At 40.9% G+C, this 25731-nt stretch overlaps 1 protein-coding gene across 6 annotated transcripts in view; it reads left to right on the top strand.

Annotated features, from left to right (window-relative positions):
• The window catches only part of si:ch211-200p22.4 (phosphatidylinositol-binding clathrin assembly protein), a 97577-nt gene that overhangs the window by 17911 nt on the left and 53935 nt on the right, over positions 1 to 25731 (top strand). For all 6 annotated transcript variants that reach the window (XM_062066103.1, XM_062066101.1, XM_062066104.1 and 3 more), the window contains exon 3: positions 12902 to 13044. In XM_062066103.1, the coding sequence (XP_061922087.1) occupies positions 12902 to 13044 (143 nt within the window). The remainder of the gene's footprint in view (positions 1 to 12901; positions 13045 to 25731) is intronic.

The following is a 25731-nucleotide window of genomic DNA, read 5'->3' on the forward strand; positions in this document are numbered from 1 at the left end:
AGACAAAAGATCAACAATACTATTAAACCATGTACATGTAACTACACGGTAAATAATTTTTAGCCTGGCAAAGCTTAACAATGCTGTTGCTAACGACGCTGAAGCTAACTTAGCAACCGGACCTCACAGAGCTATGATAAAAACATTAGCGCTCCACCTACACCAGCCAGCCCTCATCTGCTCATCAACACCCGTGCTCACCTGCGTTCCAGCGATCGACGGCGCGACGAAGGACTTCACCCGATCACAGATGCGGTTGGCGGCTAGCATCGGCTAGCGCGTCTGCTATCCGAGTAAGTCCTCTTGATTGTGTTGCTACAGCCAGCCGCTAATACACCGATCCCACCTACAACTTTCTTCTTTGCAATCTCCATTGTTCATTAAACAAATTGCAAAAGATTGACCAACACAGATGTCCAGAATACTGTGGAATTATGAAATGAAAACAGAGCTTTTTGTATTGGCCTCAATGGGGGAGCCATACCTCTGTTCTACTGGCTACGTCACACGCATACGTCATATCCAAAGGAGTTTTCAACCGGAAGTGTAGCGGAAAATTTAAAATTGCACTTCATAAGTATTGGCATGTGTTGCAATGTTAAGATTTCATCATTGATATATAAACTATCAGACTGCGTGGTCGGTAGTAGTGGGTTTCCGTAGGCCGTTAACTCTCCTGTTGTCCTCGGGTCATTTTGACCCGCCACTGTGTTAAAAACCAAAAAAAAATCCCCTAAACCAGTGGTCCCCAACCACCGGGTCCGCGGACCGATTGGTACCGAGCCGCGCAAGAAATTTAAAAAAAAAAAAGGTTTGTTTTTTTTTTAGTTAAATCAACATAAAAAACACAATATATACATTATATATCAATATAGATCAATACAGTCTGCAGGGATACTGTCCGTAAGCACACATGATTGTATTTCTTTATGAAAAAAAAAATGACATTGCCATGACATTGTCTCTACATTCTACCTGTTTATCACACCAGTAATTGAAAAAATAATCCTGGAGATGACAAATTTGGAGGGTTTTCGCAAATATGGAGACTGATGGATGAGACTGACCTGCAGCCTACTTATAGGGCTGCTAATCTTAGCCGGTGGATACAGGTCCCGAGGTGAGGCTGCAACTAGTCTATGGGATGCAGAGAGTAGAAGGCCAATTTTCTGAGCCACAATGCCACTCAAACTCTTTCACCCCTACTCAAGACTGATACGATTTGATGACCGTGAGTCAAACCCAGCAAGACGTGTGACAGACAAACTTGCAGCCATAAGAGAGGTCTGGTACAATGTAGTTCTTCTGAGCACACTACACACAGATGGAGATGTTGGCGATCATGAGGACAGGAAGCCAGTCATCATCCTAGACTACAACCGCAACAAGGGAGGTGTGGACAACCTAGATAAGGTGATTGGAATATACAGCTGCAGAAGGATGACTGCCCGCTGGCCCCTGGTCATCTTCCACAACATCATTGATGTTTCCTCCTACAATGCCTTTGTGATTTGGAGAGAGATCAACCCGACCTGGATGTCTCGTAAGCAGAACAAGAGAAGTGTTCCTGGAGCAGCTGGGAAAGGCACTTGTAATTCCATTCATTGAAAGAAGGAAGCATGTCCCCCGCACAGAAGCCTCAGCAGCAGTTGTGAAAGCTATTCAGAGAGCAGGAGCTCCTGATCAACCTGAGGATCCAGCTACCACAGCCACTTCCCCAGCTAGGGCAAGTAAGAGGAAGAGATGTCAGTTCTGCCCTCAAAAGAAGTACTGTAAAACACGTACTGTGTGCTGCAGGTGTAAGAAATATATCTGCAAAGGCTGTGCACTTGCATACTGCCCTACATGTGCCAATTAGGGTTAGTTAATTAGTTGAATGGGTTATGTTATTTTTCATATTTTTGTATCGTACATTTTCTTCAATTGTTCACTGGAGAAAGAAAAGAAAGAAACTGAGTAATTGGGATGAATAAAAATGCATTCAAAACGCAAATTTTTTTGCTTTTCTTAAGCTATACAAATGAAGTGAAGAGGGAAAACTCAGTTATTCACACATTTTGTGGTGAATGACAAGTTGTTTCTTCAAGCAAGATGAAATTTGGTGTTTAAATTCAATTAAGCTGCTTATATTAGGGGTTTAGTGAAGACAGGTAATTTTGACCCGGAGGACACGGGGTGTATACAGGAAATGAGGACAACACAAGGGTTAAAAGCAAGGGCAAGCAAAGTGCTGATAAACACAAGTAATTATTTTCATGTTAAGAAAAGTCACTCAAAATAGCAGCATTAACAACAAAACGACACCAAACCATCTAGCCTTCTCAAAAAGAAAATCGCCATTTTAGGTGATGTTTGGAAAATGCGCATTGGTTTAGCTGGTAGACTCTGGCTAAAATTATAATTAAATCTATTTTTCACACAACTTTGTCCTTCAGCTGTCATCCGCTTTAAATGCTTCTGCATCACATACGGCCACAAAAGCAAAGTCTGCTTGGCAAATCAGGCAAGTATTTTGCATCTTTGACATATTTAGTTTTTCACTCGCTGTTTTTGCAGTGTACCCTGAACAAGTACTGATTTGTTTTCAACAAATGTTTGCACACTACTAGTTACTGTGATTTTAAACACAAGGTTTTGTTCACAATGTATTGTTTTTCATGGGAAAAATTAGGTGGATGCATGGAGAGAGTTTGACTGTGTCCTTTTGAATTTGAATGAGTCAGGGGTGCAGGACGCATATCCACTGTAGTGGATATTAAAATAAGAGGCTCTGATGGGAGGAGGCCAGCTGGTGGTCTCTCCTACTCGCCGCTTGATCCGCTTGACCACATGCTTGCTCTTAACACTGAAACGAGTTTGTGAATGCTCAACGCAAGGCTGAACAGCCAACACACACACACACACTTCCATGTGCTCCATCGGTGTCAGGCAGTCTCTTGTCTATTGTGGCTGAATCAAAGGCCAAAGATGAGCGATAGCAATAGTCCTCAGTTCAGGGAGCAATAGTGAAGTGAAGTGAATTACATTTATATAGCGCTTTTTCTCAAGTGACTCAAAGCGCTTTACATTGTGAAACCCAATATCTAAGTTACATTTAAACCAGTGGGGGTGGCACTGGGAGCAGGTGGGTAAAGTGTCTTGCCCAAGGACACAACGGCAGTGACTAGGATGGCGGAAGCGGGGATCGAACTTGCAACCCTCAAGTTGCTGGCACGGCCGCTCTACCAACCGAGCTATACCGTCCAATAGAATAGATGACTGTCAAGGGTGAGATCACATGTACAACAGTCAAGTCTACCGTTATGTGTGTCACTCTTATATGTATTTTACACCCGTGGTCATAATTGCCCAACCTCAACACTGTTTGGGCTCGCTGTCAAATGAGAATCGGAGGTAAGGAAAGGAAGCTTATGTCTCATTGAGCTGCCGCGTCTTTTATTTTTCTGAGTGTTGGCCCCTCTTTCCCTGTTGATGGTGTTGGCACCTCGCTTCTTCATTTCCATAACCTCTTTCATTCATCTCTTCTATTTCTTTCTTCCTGATTAAATGACTTCTTCTTGGCTGCCAGTTGCGTGTTGTGTGTCACACTTCATGTTATTGTGTTTCGGAAGTCGGTGCATCGCTTCCAGAGTGGCAGTCGCGTCTTTTGTCTCTTAAACTTGCATTTCAGCTTTAAATTATTGTGTTGTCATTTGTATTTGTTATGGCTTTTGCAATCGTGCTGAAGCTGTAAGTTTGTGTGTTGTAATTAATGATGTCGTCTTGTGTTGTTTACGTTTGGTGTGATCTTTCTCCGCCATTTTTGTTTTGATGACGTCACAGACAGGAAAACAGACCTAACGTTTAACGTCCTTATTTTTAAAAGTGCTAAACTTAATTGTATGTCTGCCGTTCCTAAATCCAATGTTTTCCTATTTCTAGCATCGATAAAATTGATGGAATAACTTTTAAAACGATATTGGTTCTATACCTATCTTCCAGTGTGTCTACTGAAAATGTGACCAAATCTGCTGGGTCAAAAGTATACATACAATAACATACATTATACATTTTGGTGATGTAGAAAAGTTACAATCAAATCAAATTAGCTTCATGGCATGGGCTCTTAACTTCATGTGGGTGATTATGATTGATGACATTTAAATAGGGCTCATGTGATGCAGTCTTTAGACTCTGTTATAAACGTGACAATGGGAATGTCAAAGCAGATCTGAAAAAAACGAATCATTGACTTGAACAAGTCAGGAAAGTCACTTGGAGCCATTTCAAAGCAGCTTAAGGTCCCAAGAGCAACTGTGCAGACAATTGTTCGTAAATATGAAGTGCATGGCACAGTTTTGTCACTGCCACGATCAGGAAGAAAACGCAAGCTATCACCTGCTGCTGAGAGAAAATTAGTCAGGATGATCAAGAGTCAACCGAGAACCACCAAAAAGCAGGTCTGCAATGAATTGGAAGCTGCTGGAACACAGGTGTCAGATCACATGGACAAAGATAAGACCTTCTGGAGGAAAGTTCTGTGGTCAGATGAAACACAAATTGAGCTGTTTGGCCACAATACCAAGCAATATGTTTGGAGGAGAACATGTGAGGCCTTTCATCCTAGCCTGTTTTGCTGCCAATGGAACTGGTGCTTTACAGAGAGTAAATGGGTAAATGAAAAAGGAGGATTACCTCCAAATTCTTCAAGACAACCTAAAATCATCAGCCCGGAGGTTGGGTCTTGGGCGCAGTTGGGTGTTCCAACAGGACAATGACCCCAAACAAACGTCAAAAGGGGTAAAGGAATGGCTAAATCAGGCTAGAATCAAGGTTATAGAATGGCCTTCCCAAAGTACTGACTTAAACTCCATTGAGAACATGTGGACAATGCTTAAGAAACAAGTCCGTGTCACAGGGGCGGCGTGGCGAAGTCGGTAGAGTGGCCGTGCCAGCAATCGGAGGGTTGCTGGTTACTGGGGTTCAATCCCCACCTTCTACCATCCTAGTCACGCCCGTTGTGTCCTTGGGCAAGACACTTCACCCTTGCTCCTGATGGCTGCTGGTTGGCGCCTTGCATGGCAGCTCCCGCCATCAGTGTGTGAATGTGTGTGTGAATGGGTGAATGTGGAAATACTGTCAAAACGCTTTGAGTACCTTGAAGGTAGAAAAGCGCTATACAAGTATAACCCATTTATCATTTATTTATTACCAATTCTGTCAAGAGGAGTGGTCAAAAATTCAACCAGAAGCTTGTGGATGGCTACCAATAGCGCAGTGAAACTTGCCAAGGGACATGTAACCAAATAATAACATTGATGTATACTGTATGTATACTTTTGACCCAGCAGATTTGGTCACATTTTCAGTAGACCCATAATAAATTCATAAAAGAACCAAACTTCATGAATGTTTTTTTTGTAAAAAACAAGTATGTGCTCTAATCATTCTATCACAAAACAATTAAAGTTGTAGAAATTATCAGAAACTCAAGACAGCCATGACATTATGTTCTTTACAAGTGTATGTAAACTTTTGACCACGACTGTTTATATGTATGTTACTTTGCATGCAGTCGGCTTTCGGCCCTCTGCCAATTTTTTTTAAGCCCCCCTTTAAAACCTTAGGACACCCCTGTTATACCCAGACCTGTGTATTGATTTCATACCTGACAGTCACATGATGTCACTACCTCTGAGGATAGCCTAAATCGTCAGGTAGGAAATCAACACACAGGTCTGGCTATAAGAATAAAAATTACATAGATGAGCTCTGCAAAAAAACAATAAAATAGAAGAAATTGTGAAACTAAGAGGAAGGCTTTGAACAGCTATAAAGGGAGCGACTACAGAGAAACTGATGAGTTAGAGCGAGCGAGAGAAAGAAAGAAAGAAATGGCAGATAAGTTTCTCCTTATCTGCCAAAAAAGTGTTCGCCAAGTAAAGTCTCTGCGCTATTCTTCACAGAGACCTGTGGAATGTACTAGGCTCAACGTGCTGTTTACCTCTGCATAGAAAAGTCTGTAAAACTAAATAAGAATGGTAGGCAGAATAGTGACCTTTCTGACTAAAAGCACTTAAAATTACATATTGCAGATGTTTTGTGCCATCATACAAAGGTGAAAACATGTTCAGTGTTAAAAGGTGATTAAACGTTTGCATGCTCAAGGTAAACAAAAAATATTAATAAGAAATAAATTAACTAAATAATAATTTGATTATTATAAGACTAAGATTAACTTTATTGACTTCCATCGGCGGGAATGTTACTCAATTGTCATCACTTATCCATGCCTATTTATTCTTATTTTTTGGGAGGAGGTTTTGTTCAGATGGTGGGGTTCCTGTTTCGAATCGAGCCTTTGCCATCCTCGTTCTGCCATTGTGTCCTTGGGCAAGATACTTCACCCACCTTGCTCCCAGTGCCACCCACACTGGTCTAAATGTAGCTTAAATTTAGATAATGTGTTTCTCAATGTAAAGTGCTTTGAGTCATTTGGGAAAAAGCGCTAAATAAATGAATCATTTATATTATGCTGTGTTATTAACTGGAATGCACATAATTAGATCCCTTGGTATAGCAGTGTTATTCTACCAGCTCTGGATGTTGTATTAGTGTTTTCCACTTGCTATGTTAAAGTGCCTATAGTTTATTCAACACAGACAAGAAGAAGCAATCTAGCAAAAAAGTGTTACTGAATGAAGAGGAATGAATGACAGGAGTGCCTGTTGCGGTTTGTTTACACTGAACTGACTCACCACTAAGCCATTGATTGTAAGTGACACGTTTATATTTAACCTCCTACCAAATCAACTCTTCATGAAGTAACTTGCCAATAACATAATTTAACTCAGTCATTATGTCTTGCCTTCACTTTGGCGTGTAAAACTGGGTGGTGATCCCTCAAATGCCTCACCATATTGGACATATTAGACCCTTTAGTCCCATTTTCATTTTGGCAGGATTTTCAAGTGGGTGAGCCATCATCTTCAGTGACTCCCTGGTCATTTTTTTAAGTACCAGAAATGTTCCCACACTGCCGACTTCAGCTTTATTTGGGTGGGGAAAGTTTGCTGCTTGGTCCTGCTGCCATTTTTAAGCTAATGCAGCATGCTAAGCAGGTCTCTCGCTAGGTGGGTATAAGTGCGGGGTCTAACTTTGTTTTGTTCCTTGCAGTGACTTTTATCTCCACGACAATACATCGGTGAAGCACTTTAGCTACGGAGCTAACGTGATAGCATCAGGCTCAAATGCAGATAGAAACAAAAGAAAAAAGCCCCTGACTGGAAGGATAGACAGAAGATCAACAATACTACTATCAGGAGACACCGAACCAAACACTGGACCTGTAATTACACGGTTAATGCTGTGCCGCCTGTCGAAGCCTAGCAATGCTGTTGGTAACGACGCCATTGAAGCTAACTTAGCTACGGGACCTCGTCAGAGCTATGATAAAAACATTAGCGCTCCACCTACGCCAGCCCTCATCTGCTCATCAACACCCGTGCTCACCTGCGCTCCAGCGATCGACGGCGCGACGAAGGACTTCACCCGATCATCGATGCGGTCGGCGGCTAGCGTCGGATAGCGCGTCTGCTATCCAACTCAAAGTCCTCCTGGTTGTGTTGCTGCAGCCAGCCGCTAATACACCGATCCCACCTACAGCTTTCTTCTTTGCAGTCTTCATTGTTCGTTAAACAAATTGCAAAAGATTCACCAACACAGATGTCCAGAATACTGTGGAATTTTGCGATGAAAACAAAGCTGTTTGTATTGGGATACAATGGACTGTCCCAATACTTCCGGTTCAACCATTGACGTCACGCGCAAACATCATCATACCTAGACGTTTTCAAGCGGAAGTTTCCCGGGAAATTTAAAATTGCACTTTATAAGTTAACCCGGCCGTATTGGAATGTGTTGCAATGTTAAGATTTCATCATTGATATATAAACTATCAGACTGCGTGGTCGGTAGTAGTGGGTTTCAGTAGGCCTTTAAAGCAACCGCTACAGTACCAGCCGTTTATAATGAGTGCGCAGGACTGAAACACACAGAAACATTAAATAATTGTGACGTTTTTAATCGCGGTTAATAGTAGTAAAACCGATTAATTGTTGCTTCCCTATTGTGGGCTACGTGTGCCGTGACTCGTGCAAGTGTTGCACAGTCCAACTTCACAAATGTGTTTTCCTTTTGTTTATGAGCAAAACGTACATTAAAAATAAACTGTTGTTACTGAGTGATTACTTTAGTTCCAGTGCCAACAGCAATCTGAATGTTGCGGTCGTCATTGCTCACTACTACACAAGATAAATATCAAGTCAGAAGTAGCTGGGAATTGATGGCAAAAATCTAAATCATGATTATATGAACCTTTTGACGCATGTTTTGCTTAATTTAACATTTTTTCCACTCTTTACTACTACTCTCTTTTTTTTCGACTTCATTCTTATTGAAGCCAAAGTGTGTCCAAACAACCAACATTTCCTTTGGGTGCATACAAGACTGGATGGGACACTGTTACTTGCTTTCTTCTTCTGTTTGTTTTTTTGCAGCCTTCACACATTGCGACACCTGGCTTCCTCTCTTGTAACTACACAATCAGTACTGTATTTTAAGGGGATGGTGATCATGGTGTACTAGTAAAGAGAAAATTACAAAGAGGGAATAATCAACACAGGAGTTTTCCCTGGGTTTAAAGTTCTAAATGTCAGTCGATTATGTTTCGATTAATCACTGCCCTTTAGTGCTTTGGTTGAGAATTTTAAGTCTCCTGTTCAAGAGTATATCTACCTCATGAGTCGTCAGTAGTCCGTGCAGAAAGCAGACAATTTAGCACAGTGGTTGTGGTACGTGTACCACTAGTGGTACGCCGAAGAAAAACTTAAAGTACAGTGTTTTATTTTCCCATAGTCAAACACACTTTAAACTTTAAACTGTGTGTAATGTTAATGTGTAATGTGGTCAAAAATATGAAATATACACTACCGTTCAAAAGTTTGGGGTCACCCAAACAATTTTGTGGAATAGCCTTCATTTCTAAGAACAAGAATAGACTGTCGAGTTTCAGATGAAAGTTCTCTTTTTCTGGCCATTTTGAGTGTTTAATTATATAATGATAAATGGGTTATACTTGTAAAGCGCTTTTCTACCTTCAAGGTACTCAAAGCGCTTTGACAGTATTTCCACATTCACCCATTCACACACACATTCACACACTGATGGCGTGAGCTGCCATGCAAGGCGCTAACCAGCAGCCATCAGGAGCAAGGGTGAAGTGTCTTGCCCAAGGACACAACGGACGTGACTAGGATGGTAGAAGGTGGGGATTGAACCCCAGTAACCAGCTTCTGTAACGAGCTAAACTGTTTTCAGATGTGTGAACATGATTGCACAAGGGTTTTCTAATCATCAATTAGCCTTCTGAGCCAATGAGCAAACACATTGTACCATTAGAACACTGGACTGATAGTTGCTGGAAATGGGCCTCTATACACCTATGTAGATATTTCACCAAAAACCAGACATTTGCAGCTAGAATAGTAATTTACCACATTAGCAATGTATAGAGTGTATTTCTTTAAAGTTAAGACTAGTTTAAAGTTATCTTCATTGAAAAGTACAGTGCTTTTCCTTCAAAAATAAGGACATTTCAACGTGACCCCAAACTTTTGAACGGTAGTGTACTTGTCAAATAAAACCTGCCTTCTTTTTAATAAATACTTTAGCCTACTGTGCTACTGTATTTGAATGTTGGCTATATAGTGCTACTTGGAGAGCCAAGTGTTTTCAGAGGTGGGTACTTGGTGAAAAAAAGTATGAGGACCACTGCTTTACCATAATGGAGAGTTTGTTAAACATACACTGTATTTTTCAAATGTGTGCCATGTTATCTGAAAATCACTGCACAGTCACACTCACATTGTTCTGGTTGTCATTGAAACCCTTAAATGAGTCAGTTGTGCTACAGTGTGCCTTTGTGATATGTTGTAAGATGGAGTCGGAGTGATGATTTATAAACTGAGTAAAGGCTATTGGGTGGATGGGCTTTGCTGAATGACCTCTCGCGCTCATGCACATGTGCAATTATGATGATGAAGTCCCCCGACAGGACTTTCCCCGCTGTTGTCCTCCGGTTGCCAAATGAGAAGCTGTTTCCGTAGTTACCAGGTGTGAGAGCCAGCATCTTATCATGTCATGTGGTGAAGAACAAAGAGACAAGGAGAGGAGGGGCCCGAGGAGCTTGGAGAGCACAGGAATGAAACAAACAAGAGGCCCATTTGATAGTCTATCTGTCACACTTGCACATGCCTATTTACTTGTTGGCCATCAAAATGAATGCAGTTTGAGACTAAAGATGCAACTATTAACCGGTTTTATTATTAAACGAGATTGAAAACGGTTATTTAAATGCATAGGCTCCACAACACCGTGTGTTTCAGTTCTTCTCACTCACTGTAAAAGGACATTATTATTATTGGGACGGCGAGGCTCGGTTTGTACAGCAGCTGTGCCAGAAACCTGAGGGCTCCTGGTTCGATCCCCGGCTTCCGCCATCCTAGTCACGTCCCTTGAGTCCTTGAGCAAGACACTTCAACGTTGCTCCTGATGGGTCTTAGTTAGGGCCTTGCATGGCATCTCCCGCCATCAGTGTGTGAATGTGGAAATAGTGTCAAAGCGCTTTGAGTACCTTGAAGGTAGAAAAGCGCTATACAAGTATAACCCATTTACCATTATGCCGGTACGTTATTTTCATACTTGCCAACCCTCCCGGTTTTACCGGGAGACTCCCTGTATTCAGCGCTTCTCCCGATAACCTCCCGGCAGAAATTTTCTCCCAACAAACTCCCGGTATTCAGCCGGAGCTGGAGGCCACGCCCCCTCCAGCTCAATGTGGACCTGAGTGGGGACAGCCTGTTCTCACGTCCGCTTTCCCACAATATAAACAGCTTGCCTGCCCAATGACGTCATAACATCTACGGCTTGTAGAGAGTAGAGTGCACAACTGCGCACACAACAAGGAGACGAAGCAGAAGAACGAGGAAGTTACAGACATGGCGACGCCGTCGACGAGCAAGATGAAAAAATACGCTTGCAAGTTCCAAAACAAATAGAAACAAGAATTTCAGTTCATCCAGGACAGTTAGAAGGGGAAGGGGTATGTATGTTGCCTGTACATTTTGTAGAACAGACTTCTCCATTGAACACGGTGGCCGAAATGATATACTCAGTCATGAACGGACAAGTTAAACAGGACAATACTGCCATCTACTGGATAGCCTCCGGTACACTGAATTTCAAGTATTTATTGTATTTATATGTATAATAAAATAAATATATATATATAGCTAAAATTCACTGAAAGTCAAGTATTTCATACGTATATATATATATATATATATATATATATATATGAAATACTTGAGTTGGTGAATTCTAGCTGTAAATATACTGCCCTATTAACCACGCCCTTAACCCCGCCCCCAACCACCCCCCACCCCCCGGTATCGGAGGTCTCAAGGTTGGCAAGTATGGTTATTTTCGACACAACCTGCACAGAACGAAAACAACGTTCCACTAGCAGTGCACAAGCTTTACACACCTATCGAAAGACACGCTAGTATGCTACCAGCTACTACAACGCTATCATCTTAAAAACATAAGTAGGACCAAGCAGCAAACTGTTCCAACCTGAAAACAATTTTGGCATGGGAACATTTTGAATTGAAGTTCATTTTGAAGTTAATTATATTTATATAGCACTTTTTTCTTTAGTGGCTCAAAACATTGAACCCATTATCTACATTTTAAGCTACATTTATACCAGTGTGGGTGGCACTGCCATCAAGGTGGGTGAAGTGTCTTGCCAAAGGACCCAGATAACTAGAATGGCGGGAGCTGGATTCGAACCAGGAACCCTCAAGTTTCTAATTGACTGCTCTCCTTCTGAGAAACGCTACCCCACTTAAAAAAAATAGTACTTAAAAAAATTACCAAGGAGCATAATATAATATGTCCAATATGGCGCAGCATTTCCGGGATCACCACCCAGCTTTACATGACAAAGAGGGGGAAATATCTATTAACTGGTTAAATTATGTTAGTGGCAAGTTACTTCTTGAAGAATTGAGTTGTTGAGTTGGTAGTGAGTTAAATATAAATGTGTCACACACAATCAGTGACAATCTGTTGTGTAGTAGTAGTGACATAAGCTAGCTAGTGGTGTTGTTGTTATAATTTTTGCTTAGAAAATTTTTACTGTGAGTAAGTTGCAAACAGTGCGTTTATAATCTTAGTCTCATTAATAATTTTTTAATTTAATTTTTAAATATTTTTTGTTTATATTTATTATCTTGTGTTATTACAATGTTATTTGATTATTGTTATTTCCAACAGTTAAATAAAACATCAAAATCTCTCAGGAAAATGTGAGTTTATAAACTTTTTTTTGTGAAATTAATCAATGCATAATAATTGTAATAATCTTGAAACCTTGATTATTACTTGGCTATGACTATAATAGCACAATCAAATCTATAATCGTTGCATTCTTAGTTGAGACACTCTTTCACTGTCTTTCGTAACCTGACCTCAATAGTTACATTATCAGATGGCAAAGTAAACAGCCTGTGTTGCTGTGGGCATCCCAACATTAGTTTGTCCTCCATATGCAATGAATGAGGGAGTCTTGACGCTGTGTTGACATGTCGCTGAAGAGGAGAAAGGACACTGTCAAAGTCAAGTCAAAGGAAGAAGTCGGCACCTGTCCACACTTTATTCATTTAGTAATTCTGCTGACATGTCATGTTTTGTATGTCCTCAAAGGACCCCCCGTGTGAAAGTTATCTTTGTGTCAACAGCAATTTTGCTAATGCTGTCAAACTGTTTTTCACAACATCCTCTTTGTGTTATGTTGCAGATTTGATTCACTGCACCAATGAGATGAATGTGAACATTCCCCAGCTGGCCGACACGCTGTTTGAGCGCACCGCCAACTCCAGCTGGGTGGTGGTTTTTAAAGCCCTTATCACCACGCACCACATCATGATGTATGGCAACGAGGTGGGTGAAACACAACCACATATGCATTCACAAAAATGCCTCATGGGCCGTTCTGCGGAGGCTGCATCAATATGTTGCTTTGTTACTCAACTCGGCCTCACCCCCACCCTCATAAATACAAACCCACTTGCATTAATTCATGTTGTTGTCTGCATTAGAATCAGTGTCTGGTAAGTACTAGGTCAGGGATCGGCAACCTTTTGCATCAAAAGAGCCATTAGTGCCCGTTTCAACCAGATCAAAACCCACTTGGAGCCACAAAACCTATTGATCACAATATTAAAGTTAATGCTACTTATACTTTAAGGTATTGTCACGTTACGTTCCTGTCTTTTTCTCCCCCCGGCTTCTTTTCTAGTTTTTGTCTATATTTTCCCAAATGACCCACACCTGTCGCCACCTGACAATTAGTCAAGATCCTGTTGTGTTGTCATCAGTGTTAAGTGAAGTGAAGTGAATTACATTTATATAGCGCTTTTTCTCCAGTGACTCAAAGCGCTTTACATAGTGAAACCCAATATCTAAGTTACATTTAAACCAGTGTGGGTGGCACTGGGAGCAGGTGGGTAAAGTGTCTTGCCCAAGGACACAACGGCAGTGACTAGGATGACGGAAGCGGGGATCGAACCTGGAACCCTCAAGTTGCTGGCACGGCCACTCTACCAACCGAGCTATACCGCCCCTAATTACTGTATGGTTCATACAGGGATTGAATGTGCTTTGGTGACTGTTTCGCTCTTTGTCTACAAACACGGTCTTTTGGGATTACATGATTATTACTTCATTGAATTGTCAATTATTCCCCGATAGTAGTTAAAGTTGTGTGTGTGTTAGTAACGCTGTTATTATGGAACGGCATTATGCCTGACACTGGTTGTCACACATCTCCTTTTCTCCCATGTTTCTCCTTTACTAGGTATTTCCATGCTTCTGTGCTATTCTATTTAAAACACGTTTATGCTGCTGCGTTAAGCTCTGTCTTCCCCCTCCAAATCCTCTTGTGTAGTGTGGCCTACACCAAAAAAAAAAGTCTTAACGTTGCGTTGCAGCGACGCAGAAAAGGCTGTAATTGGTTGGCTTTTAGTACTTGTACTGTGTTGATGTGATTAAATCATGAGGCATACCACCCACCTTTGCAAAAATGCCTTCTTTGTTTGCAATGTAAGTAATGTAACACAGCACCAGTTTCAAAAACACTCAATCCCTCTTTAGTTACCATTGTTTGTTAGCACCAAAGGAAGCTAACGGGCTAAATCATCAAGTTAGCCCAGCAGGCACAAGACATTAAAACAATGTTGAGAACTTGTTGAATTCGGCCTTGACGTTGAGCAACTCAACCCTAACGTTGAAACAACATGCTTTTTGACGATGTTTAATCAATGTTGGGTTCTGACGTTGATTTGACCATTGAAATTCGGCCATTTCCCGACAAACAAAGTGGATCCAACGTTAAACATCAACGTTGTCTCAATTTACAAATACAACTATTTTGCAACTTTGTTTCGAAGTCAGATTTAAAGGACATGTATGTATAATCAATGTTGTATCAATGTCTTGTGCTTGCTGGGAAGTGTCAAGGTTTCTCACCAGAAAACACTGGCCCTAGAAATGAATGGCTGATGCAGAACTTTGAAAGACTCATGACCAGGGGTCCCCTAAGTTTTTGACTCGGGGGCCGCATTGGGTTAAAAAAATTTGGCCGGGGGCCGGGCTGTACATATATATATATATATATATATATATATATATATATATATATATATATATATATATATATATATATATATATATATATATATATATATATATATATATATATATATATATATATATATATATATATATATATACACATTGTCTTTATATTCCAGCGAGTTAATCCGTTTTGTCATTTAACATTGTCACATTATCGATGGGAAAATTTATTTTTAGACAATATGATTTGCCTGAGCGGCTAGGACAGACCTGGGCATTCTGCGGCCCGCGGGCCGCATCCGGCCCTTTGTGCGTCCCTGTTCGGCCCGCGTGAGGCCAATTATAAATTACAAAATAAATTTAAAAAAGTATCTATGTCGAGTGTGCAATACAACGGTGCTGCTTTTGTTTTGAAAATCGTTATTTGTATTACTTCCGTGTGGACGTATGCGTGATTGTGAGTGAATGTGAACAACTGCAATTACAAAATAAAGTTGAAAAAACATCTATGTCCTGCGCGCAATACAACTGTGCTGCTTTTATTTTGAAAAGTATTATTTATGGGCGTGTGTCCGTGTGTAACCTGCGAGTGAAGGTGCACATGCAGCGACAAGTGATGCACGGTTTACACCCGAGACGCCAAAAAGAGAAAAGTTGATGAGGAATGCCGTGTTTTCAACAACACATGAACTGCAAAGCAACGTCCCCTCACCTAAGGTGCGTGCCTGCGCAATTGCGCACTGTTCAAGCGTCTGCTGCGCGCAGCAAGTATATGCCGCGCACCAAATCAAATCCCATCTGAATTCTAAACAAAATAAACATATTTATTCTATGGAATTTTGCAATGCAACTTTGAGTGACAGTGACAACAAGCGGCCCTAATGGTGTTCGTCAACACCGTTCAATTGAACACCGTTCAATTATTGTAACGTCTATCGAGATGCTTCGAGGACAGGAATTATATCGATCACTTTATTGAACAAAACTGTTTATATTCGGACATAACCACACCAAAAACATGAGTAAAACAATTCTATCTCGAAAAACTAGTCATTTTCTGCCGTACAAACCAGGCCAAAACCAACTTGTCATCTGTCACCAGCACGCATAGCACCACTGGTGCGTTTAAGGCCACACAAAAAGTCGGACAACTCAAACACCACACAAAGTTACACTATGACTCCTCAGTCATACGTGTGCTTATTTTACTGTCATTTATTATTAATGTTAATTTATATATATTAGTAATGGAATGCTGTTACACACACTATGTTGAAGTATTACTATTATTATTATTATTATTATTATTTATCTTACGGTATATATCAAAAATAATATTGAGCAAAATTTAATTGAAATATTGTCAATGTGGCCCTCCAGCAGTGCTCGGGTAGCTCATGCGGCCCCCGGTAAAAATTAATTGCCCACCCCTGGGCTAGGAGATACCGAGAGTAACAAGCGGTAAAAAATTGATTAGAAATGAAAGATTTAAAAAAATAAAAATAAAAAAATAAAAAATAATAATACTTTTTTTTTTTAACTTGGGACTTCCCGTGGGCCTGATTTTGCATGCTGGGGGGCCGAATTCGGCCCGCGGGCCGTAGTTTGGGGACCCCTGCTCATGACGGTGCCTCAAGTACACGGAAGCATAAGGTAGCTGGAGCCCTAACAGAGGGATGAAAGAGCCAAAGGTTGCATACCCCTGTACTAGGGTGACAGACACACACAAACCTCTACTCAGGGCCAAACAAGCAGCGTAATGAACTAAAGTGATTCTTTTTTAATGCAACAATAGGAAGTTAAATGTCATGGTTTATGAGATCTTCTAAGGATTGAAATATTTTCCAAAATAATACATGTTTAGCTCAATAAAAAATTTGCCAATATATACTGTGTCACACCGCCTGAATCGGTGCATTCTGGCTCATTTCCTCACAGCATTTTTTTGAAATCTTAGTCTTAGTTTGTTGTTGAAACATTTACCATTCATCCCTAGTGCTACATGTTGCCTTAGTGTTTTACTACAACTGGATAAGCCTGGCACCCAGCTTTTAAAACTTGTAGCTCATCCACTGTATATGTATATCCACTGTATATTAATGCTAAAAAAGATAAAGGTTTTGGATCATCATTTGTCCCTGAGAAGTCATTGTTGGCTCTTAAGAAGTCTGCCATGATTAGTGGTAGTTCTTGTTGTTGACGGAAGCAGGATGAGTTGCTGTGCGCTTTGTGAAATTAATACGGCCGACTAAAAAGTTGAGGTAATGCTTTAAATGATTGCTGAAATGAAAACAATTACATGTTATTATAAATGTGCCTGTTTTGTTACTACATTACAAACACACAACATGTACGGTATATACAAAGCTTTTTGGGGGTTTTGGCTTCATAGGGACAAAAAGTGAATCCCCATTACCTGCATTGTTAGTCACTTTGTTCTAGCAGTTTTTTGTACTATTTTAAACTCACAGAAAAGGGAAACGTGTGTTCTTATCTTGCATAAGAACTGTGGTTGTTGGGCAAAATTTCCTGAAGAAAATTACAGTTTTCCTACAAAGGCTGATGGCGGGTCCTGCAAACAAACCACTGGTGAGAGGCACTGGTGTATAAAAAAATTTGTCAAGATATAAAAGACATTTACCATTCGAAATTCTTGTTTGGTAACTGTTAATTTGAAAGGAAGGTCTTATAGTATTTAGTACACCAGTGATGCTTGCTTACTGCAGAATGCAGTTTTTCCTGCCAAGGAAAATAAAGGGAGATTTTTGAGAAGTTTTACAAATCTTTACACCCAAAAAACGTACCGAAACAGAAACGAAACCGTGGCCCAAAAACGAGGTACTGTACTGTGGGTTACCTGTACCGCTGCACCCCTAGTGTGAAGTAAGCTTCAAAATAAAAGCACGGTTGCTTAAAGTGGAACTGTACTTTAAAAAATTAAATAAAATTGCCTATCGTTCACAATCCTTTTTGCATTCTAATTTGTAATCTGCTCGTTCTAGGTGGCAAGTAATGCTGCTAATGGGAGTAATCCATTCTGCCTCTAAACCACTATAAAAATGCATCCAAAAACCACCAACAATACTTAATTTACGGAACTGTTTTTCTGACGTAACACATCACTTTGCGCAGAGACACCCACACTGCTACGGCATTAGCCATAAAATAGCTTCTGCGTCAGCAGCTGAATCGCTTTTCAGTTTGTAATGGACAACACAATGCGATAGGACACCAAATTTTATTGACTTAAAAACATGAACAATCATCACAGTATCTTTAAAGTATTTGGTAGGGCTGGGCGATATGGCAAAAAAAATGATCACAATAATTTTTTTCATATCATCCGATCATGATTATGTCACGATTTATTTTACTTTTTTTTTTTTTTAGTTAAAGGCGGTTGGCCCGTGCAGGATATTACAGAGTAGCGTTGCATTCCTACTGTTTACCACTGCAGTATATTGTCACAGACATTTTCACTATGTTTGATCGAGGTGATATACTTTATGCTGACAGCTGACAACTGTTATTTTGTTCATATAATAATAATAATTTTGATTTATATAGCGCTTTTCTAGACACTCAAAGCGCTTCACAGAGAAGTGAGAACCCATCATTCATTCACACCTGGTGGTGGTAAGTTACTTTCGTAGCCCTGGGTTAGACTAACGGAAGCGTGGCTGCCAGTTTGCGCCTACGGCCCCTCCGACCACCACCCGTCATTCATTCACCAGTGTGAGCGGCACTGGGGGCAAAGGTGAATTGTCCTGCCCAAGGACACAACGGCAGCGATTTGGATGGTAAGAGGCGGGGAGCGAACCTGCAACCCTCAGGTTTCTGGCACGGCCGCTCTACCCACTACGCCATGCCACCCCTATCTATAACTGTGTTTACTAGAGGTGCAACGGTGCAAGGTAACCCACGCTAAGATCCGTACCTCGGTTTTAGGGCCACTGTTTTGCTTCTTTTTGGTATGTTTTGTGGAGTAAAGAGAATAACTTTTTCCCCTATCAAAGTTATTTTGTTTTTTTGTCACAAATGTATTCTGCAGTAAACAAATGTTTTACTGAACACTATAGAAAAATTCATTCAAGTTCAGTCAGCCAGTTGACATTGGGACTCCACTGTAATTAGACGGGAGAAAAGAGAGATGTGTTTTTTTGGCAATAAAAAAAATAAATGCAGATATTACTTGGTTGCCAGTAGTAAAATGCTCTGAAATCATTATCAAACATAACTACCGGTATGTATCTGTTGTTGAATATGTGCAGTCGTGGTAAAAACTTTCAGGTGCGACTTAAATTTGTGTATAACAGAACAAGCAATTTTTGTAGGGATCACAAAATGAAAAGGAAGCAAAGTTATTGACGCAAAAAAACACGCACAACATGTTTGGCCTTGGCTTTAAATGCTAACATTAATTGTTTTCCCACATTCAAGAATATTTGCACTCCTTTCAGTTTCTATTCAAGCAGGGAAGTGTTGCTTCCTTGTTCAGTCAAGAATATTTCTGTTAACATGAAGCAAGGCTTCCTTTGGTCGCTTCCGTGTGTATTGTGTCAGATTGAAAAGAGGAATCATTTACCGTGGGGTATTTTTCTGTATATAGAATGACTTCTACCTCACTGATTTCTATGTAGATAAACTGTTTAAACAGCAGTCCCCCTGAAAATTCAATGGAATTTTAATGGTCTAACCAAATTCTACACTCAATAATTAAGCCCCTACTGAAGCCAAGACTATAAATACCGTTCAGAGACACCAGTTCATCACATGACCGTGTTAAATGTTTACCCAAGCTCGGCAAATTCACACAACATTTTTGCAAAACCAAAGGTTGTTAAGTAGGTCAACGCAGTGCAGCAGGGATTTCTTTAGTTGTGTTTTCAAGATGTCTGGGCTCAGTTAGCTGACTTGTCATCATCAGATGTAACTTAGTTTGAATGTTGATACATCACCTAAGCTGTTAAGCTATCAGGCGATTTCTTCTTTGGCCAACACAACAAGCGACTCATTTAGGAGTGTGCTTAGATCGTACCCAGATGATTGCTGCTCTGTAGACATTTTAAATTCAACACAATACTGCTACTTGGTTATTATGAACAATGTCAGGGGAATATGCAACCATTACAAAGAAAACAAGCAACCTTACAACATATTATACCACCGCTTTTGTGGTGTGGTAAGGCTCCACTGTGGTAGAGAGTATACCAATAGGTCTGCATTCATCAGGCCTGTCGGGACACTTGTGCTGACTGCAGCTCAGCGGCCAGTTGCCCCTGTTTCCCCCGGGCAAACTAATCCATAAAGTCACAGCTGAAAAAAATCTTTCTATAAAATTAAACAACAGACCCAAGGAATTGGGGTCAAAGGACTGAATATGCTCTTTCTCATCCACGCGCCAACCGTCTCCGGATTTGCAATCATTAAAACCAAGAGTATGCTACATGACTTTCTGATTTGAATGGAATTTTTGGCTTTACTGTGGAAATGTTTTCACATACATACCGTATAATCCACTTGTGTAGTGTGCTGGGATATCAGCATGGACCTTTGTTTTTGATAGACCAATGTATATTAGCAGGAAGCCCCAAACAATGACTTTCCATCCCCTCAGCTCCAGCCTCTGCTCTCCTCTCTCTTTCTCTTTGCAAGCTTGACGGTGAAGACTCTCCTTCAAGTAACCAGTTCCAAAGAACAATAATGTGTCCAGGCACAAGTATTGGACAATATCCCTAAGATTATTCTAAAATGTATTGTAACTAAGACTTGGCAGTCTAGATAAAGACTATAAAAATGAAATCCTTGTTAGGAATGAAACACAAGTATAGGCAACCACTAGTTAAGCATTCCGCCATTCAGGTCTTTATGGCAAAGGGCAAATAAAAGCCAATTTCCACCCAAAGGCGCCTGACTGCCAACCCAGGGGTTTGCTAAAAGGAACGTTGAGATCACTTACAATCCACTAGGAATTGAACTCCTTTTTCAAATAAAACTAAGATTGGATTAATTGGCTGTAATTCCCATCTTTGCTCAGTGAGGAAACCAAGCGCTGAGTAACACCTGTCCTGGAATGTTTGGTTTCATCAAGATAAAAGGAACAATGGACTTTGATAATCAAACCATTCTGAGTGGGCTTTCAGAAAATCAATATTAACATTTTATTTGCTGAGGGTTTGAAAATGCATGTGATGCACTGTTTAAGCAAATTAAGTTCTACAGGATGCACTGTGACCCTAATTTTAGTTTTAGAACTCTGAGTCAGTGCTTTTGTCGTCTCAGCAAAGAAAGAAAAATAAGCCTCTGCAGCCGTGACCTTTTGGACCGATATTTTCCCTGGTGAAATGCAGTTTATTATTAATAGCCCTCAGTTTATTTTTCTGTGCTAAGCTTTCAATGAATTTCACAGCACAAATTTTGTCCACAACTGGCGGTACTGTAGAACAGAGCTTCTCAAAGTCCGGACTCCGGCCCAGATCAGTACAGTGAGGCACATTGTCACAAACTTGTCATCTTTCCTCCTTCTGTCCTGCGCTGCTGTGTGTGTGTGTGTGTGTGTGTGTGTGTGTGTGTGTGTGTGTGTGTGTGTGTGTGTGTGTGTGTGTGTGTGTGTGTGTGTGTGTGTGTGTGTGTGTGTGTGTGTGTGTGTGTGTGTGTGTGTGTGTGTGTGTGTGTGTGTGTGTGTGTGTGTGTGTGTGTGTGTGTGTGTGTGTGTGCTTTCTAGCAGCCCTTCCAGCTGTGAGTGTGTGTGCTTTCTAGCAGCCCTTCCAGCTGTGAAACACTCCGAGGAGGGTGGAGCACAATGCTCATATGAATGACAGGGAACAAGCAACCTATAAATTCCCAAATTTAAGAGATTACAGCCAATCAGAAGCAGAGTAGGGCGGGTCAAAACACCGCTAGCAAACCAGTGTTTAAAAACAGCCCACGTAAGACAGTCAAACGAAATGAGATGTTGTCGCTGTCAAAACAAAACAAAAACAAACATGCATCAAGAAGAGAGATTAGGAGGAATGGACATAAAAAAAATAATAATTTTGGCCCCAATTGGCATAAAGTCAATGAGTTTGATTTGTTCTGAAATTAATGATTACACTAGAAAGAGTGCCAATGTAAAACACCATTATGAAACAAAGCATGGCAATTAACAATCATCCACACACTACACCTTTGAGGAAAACAAAACATTTGAAGACATCCTTTGAATGAATAGATTTTGGGATCGACGTCACAAGAAATATGAAGATGTACTTGATTTTGGGTTTTCCACAGTACATTTTTGAAATGTAGTTATGTTTTGTTTTTTTGGTATCAGTATTGGCATATTTTTGTATGTTTTCACATCAAAAATTAAGTTACTGTTGAAAAGCCTAATGTAATGTATTTTTATGACTTTTTATATATATTTTAGTTTTTTTTTGTTTTACAAATTGCTCTGGACATCCAATTGTCAATAGAAATTGAATGGGGACTTTTGAGAAGTAGTTTGGAAACTCCCCACTGTTGAACATTGTCTTATAATTAAGCTCTTTTAAAAGAGTTTGTTTTCAAGGGCATCAAAACCTTAACACAAGTTAAACATGTTGCACCTACAGCAGGAATCGAAAGGATGGGTCATATGCAGAGACATTTGCTGTACCTCGTACATATAACAGCAAAGATTGTTTTGTCCTGTTGAGCTACTCAGGCAAATCATATTGTTGATGCAGATGCCCATATTTGCTGTACAGAGAAGTGTTGGATACTTCTTTCGTTGCCTTATTTGTATCTGACTTTATTAAAAGGATTTATATTATTGTTTGGCGCTGCCGGACCGGAGCAGGATGGGATAGAAAGAGGGAAAAAAAGGAAGACTGAGGGGGAAATTGCGGGGACAAAAGGGGGATAAGACACAGAGACAACAACAACAAGTGGCGAAGTTGGTAGAGTGGCTGTCACAGAGCAGTTTCAAAATAAATACATTAAGACATACATTTTAAAATACATAAGAGAACTGTAAAACAACAGAGATTTACATCTTTAAAAACACAGGCACTGTGCAAACGTCTCTCGCTGTTTGTCCCTCAGGACAGAACGGAAGGCTCCAAATGGAAGTGTGCCAGCAATCGGAGGGTTGCTGGTTACTGGGGTTCAATCCCCACTTTCTACCATCCTAGTCACGCCCGTTGTGTCCTTGGGCAAGACACTTCACCCTTGCTCCTGATGGCTGCTGGTTAGCGCCTTGCATGGCAGCTCCCGCCATCAGTGTGTGAATGTGTGTGTGATTGGGTGAGTGTGGAAATACTGTCAAAGCGCTTTGAGTACCTTGAAGGTAGAAAAGCGCTATACAAGTATAACCCATTTATTTATCATTTATAACAACAACAGAAAAGCCTCAGCAGATAAGATATGTACAAATATGATAGGAAAAGTTATAGCAAATAAAGCAGTTAGTGAAGTAAATTTTAACACAGAAATTACAATAAACATCATTACACTACAAATGGAACAATACAAATACCAATGTAAATAGCTCTATTGATAATGAATAACAATAATTACCACTATTATCAATAGTACAATTGTTTAAAATGCAACAATACATATACTGTATGTAATGATAACTTGAAACACAAAAGAAAGATTTTCTTTTTCAAAAGATTCAGAGCCCAGGTTCAAGTGCTGATGGGGTGTATTGGCACAGCATGGAATGGTAGAGTAAAGTCATTTAAAACATCAGTAGAGGCGGTCTAGCGAGGACACAGGCAAAATCACTGGTGTCAGCAAGACACACATTTTACCATTGGGAGTGTTTGTGAAAAATACCGCCAGGCACAAGTTGCCATCCATGAGTGCATTCTACACCAAACGAGCTTTTTGCGACCGACATTTGCACAGGCAGCACGGTGGGGCAGGGGTTAGTACATGTGCCTCACAATACGAAGGTCCTGAGTTCAATCCCGGGCTTGGGATCTTTCTGTGTGGAGTTTGCATGTTCTCCCCGTGACTCCGGCTTCCTCCCACCTCCAAAGACATGCACCTGGGGATAGGTTGATCGGCAACACTAAATTGGCCCTAGTGTGTGAATGTGAGTGTGAATGTTGTCTGTCCATCTGTGTTGGCCCTGTGATGAGGTGGCGACTTGTCCAGGGTGTACCCCACCTTCCGCCCGTGTGCAGCTGAGATAGACTCCAGCACCCCCCGCGACCCCGAAAAGGACAAGCGGTAGAAAATGGATGGATTTGCACAGGACTGACTTTGCCTACTGAGCTAATGAGCTTTGCCAGAGACCCCTTCACTGTGACGACAGTGGGGCACTTATCCACTAGGGCCAGGAAAATTGTACCTTCTATTGATGAGGAGAACCTATTGATATGGAGTCATCTGTGTCAATGTCATATGAGCTTTGCACAAATGGCAGTTTTGGGTAGGTATTACCGATAGTTTTTAAAAAATGCCCCTCCGTATCAAAAACAATCTCCAACCACACATGTGCATTTTTAAAACTATTTCTGTCCTCAAGTAAACACATACTCATGCCAATGGCCTAGGACTGTAGGCAAACTTGACTGGTTACTGCAAGAAGCAATTATACATGTGGACTGACATAGGTAGCGCTACTTTTAAAGCATTGTTTTGGGATTTAAAGTTAGCAATATTTAACAGTGTTGACTGAGAAACTTGCCAGTTCAAGTATGGTGACATTCTTACCTTTTTTTTGGAGCGGTACAGAGTTGGTGTGGTACAGATTTGGATGAACATCGGAGGAATTTCCTGATTGGAAAGAAGAAATGACAAAAACAGTCAGCACTAAACTGAAAGCGATTTGTGACAAGTACAGATAAGCAGTTGACGCTGGTCAAAGATGCGGCTACGGTAGAATTGTTTAACTGTACTTAGAACTAGCCGAGCAGATCTGGGGCGGTTCTCCTTCAACTACATCCATTCCATTTGGCATAGACTGCCTGGTACAGACAAGGGTATGCCAAATGATGAACAACAAGATTCCAATGGGAAAAATCCACAAAACTCTGTGGTAAAGGAGAGAAGAGTTTGGATCAACATATACAAACAACCCCTGACAGCAATGATGCACTCACAAGACAGAGAGGATGTTCATTTGGTTGTTTATTTGGTAGGAAAAAACAAACAATAACAGACAAGACACAAAGCTATAACGATAATTTATAAAGAGCTTTTCTTGACACGCAAAGTGTTTGTGATGTTTTCAGCTTCCAGGAACTGTGTACAGATCTTTGCAACATGGGGCCGTGCATTGTCATGCTTCAACATGAGGTGATGATCTCGGGTGAATGGCATACCAATGGGCTTTAGGATCGGTAGCCCTGAGATTCTGTGCATTCAAAATGCCGTCAATAAAATGCACTTGTGCTCGTTGTCCATAACATACGCCTGCCCATACCGTAACCCTCGCCCTACCTTTGGCCACTCGATTCACAACGTTGACATTAGCAAACTGCTCTCCCACACAACGTCACACACGCTGTCTGCCATTTGCCCTGAGCAGTGAAAACCAGGATTCATCCATGAATAGAACATCTCTTCAACGTGCCAGATGCCATCGAATCCTGAGATGACAATGACCTGGATGAATGGAACATTCATAGACATACTTCTTAGTGTGGGGCAGCACGGTGGTACAGGGGTTAGTGCGTGTGCCTCACAATACGAAGGTCCGGAGTAGTCCGGAGTTAAATCCCGGGCTCGGGATCTTTCTGTGCAGAATTTGCATGTTCTCCCCGTGACTGCGTGGGTTCCCTCCGGGTACTCCGGCTTCCTCCCACCTCCAAAGAGATGCACCTGGGGATAAGTTGATTGGCAACACTAAATTTGGCCTAGTGTCTGAATGTGAGTACGAATGTTGTCTGTCTATCTGTGTTGTCCCTGTGATGAGGTGGTGACATGTACACCGCCTTCCGCCCGAATGCAGCTGAGATAAGCTCCAGCACCCCCCGCTACCCCAAAAGGGACAAGCGGTAGAAAATGGATGGA

Source organism: Entelurus aequoreus, linkage group LG12 (genome assembly GCF_033978785.1).
Source record: "Entelurus aequoreus isolate RoL-2023_Sb linkage group LG12, RoL_Eaeq_v1.1, whole genome shotgun sequence".
NCBI classification, from domain to species: domain Eukaryota; kingdom Metazoa; phylum Chordata; class Actinopteri; order Syngnathiformes; family Syngnathidae; genus Entelurus; species Entelurus aequoreus.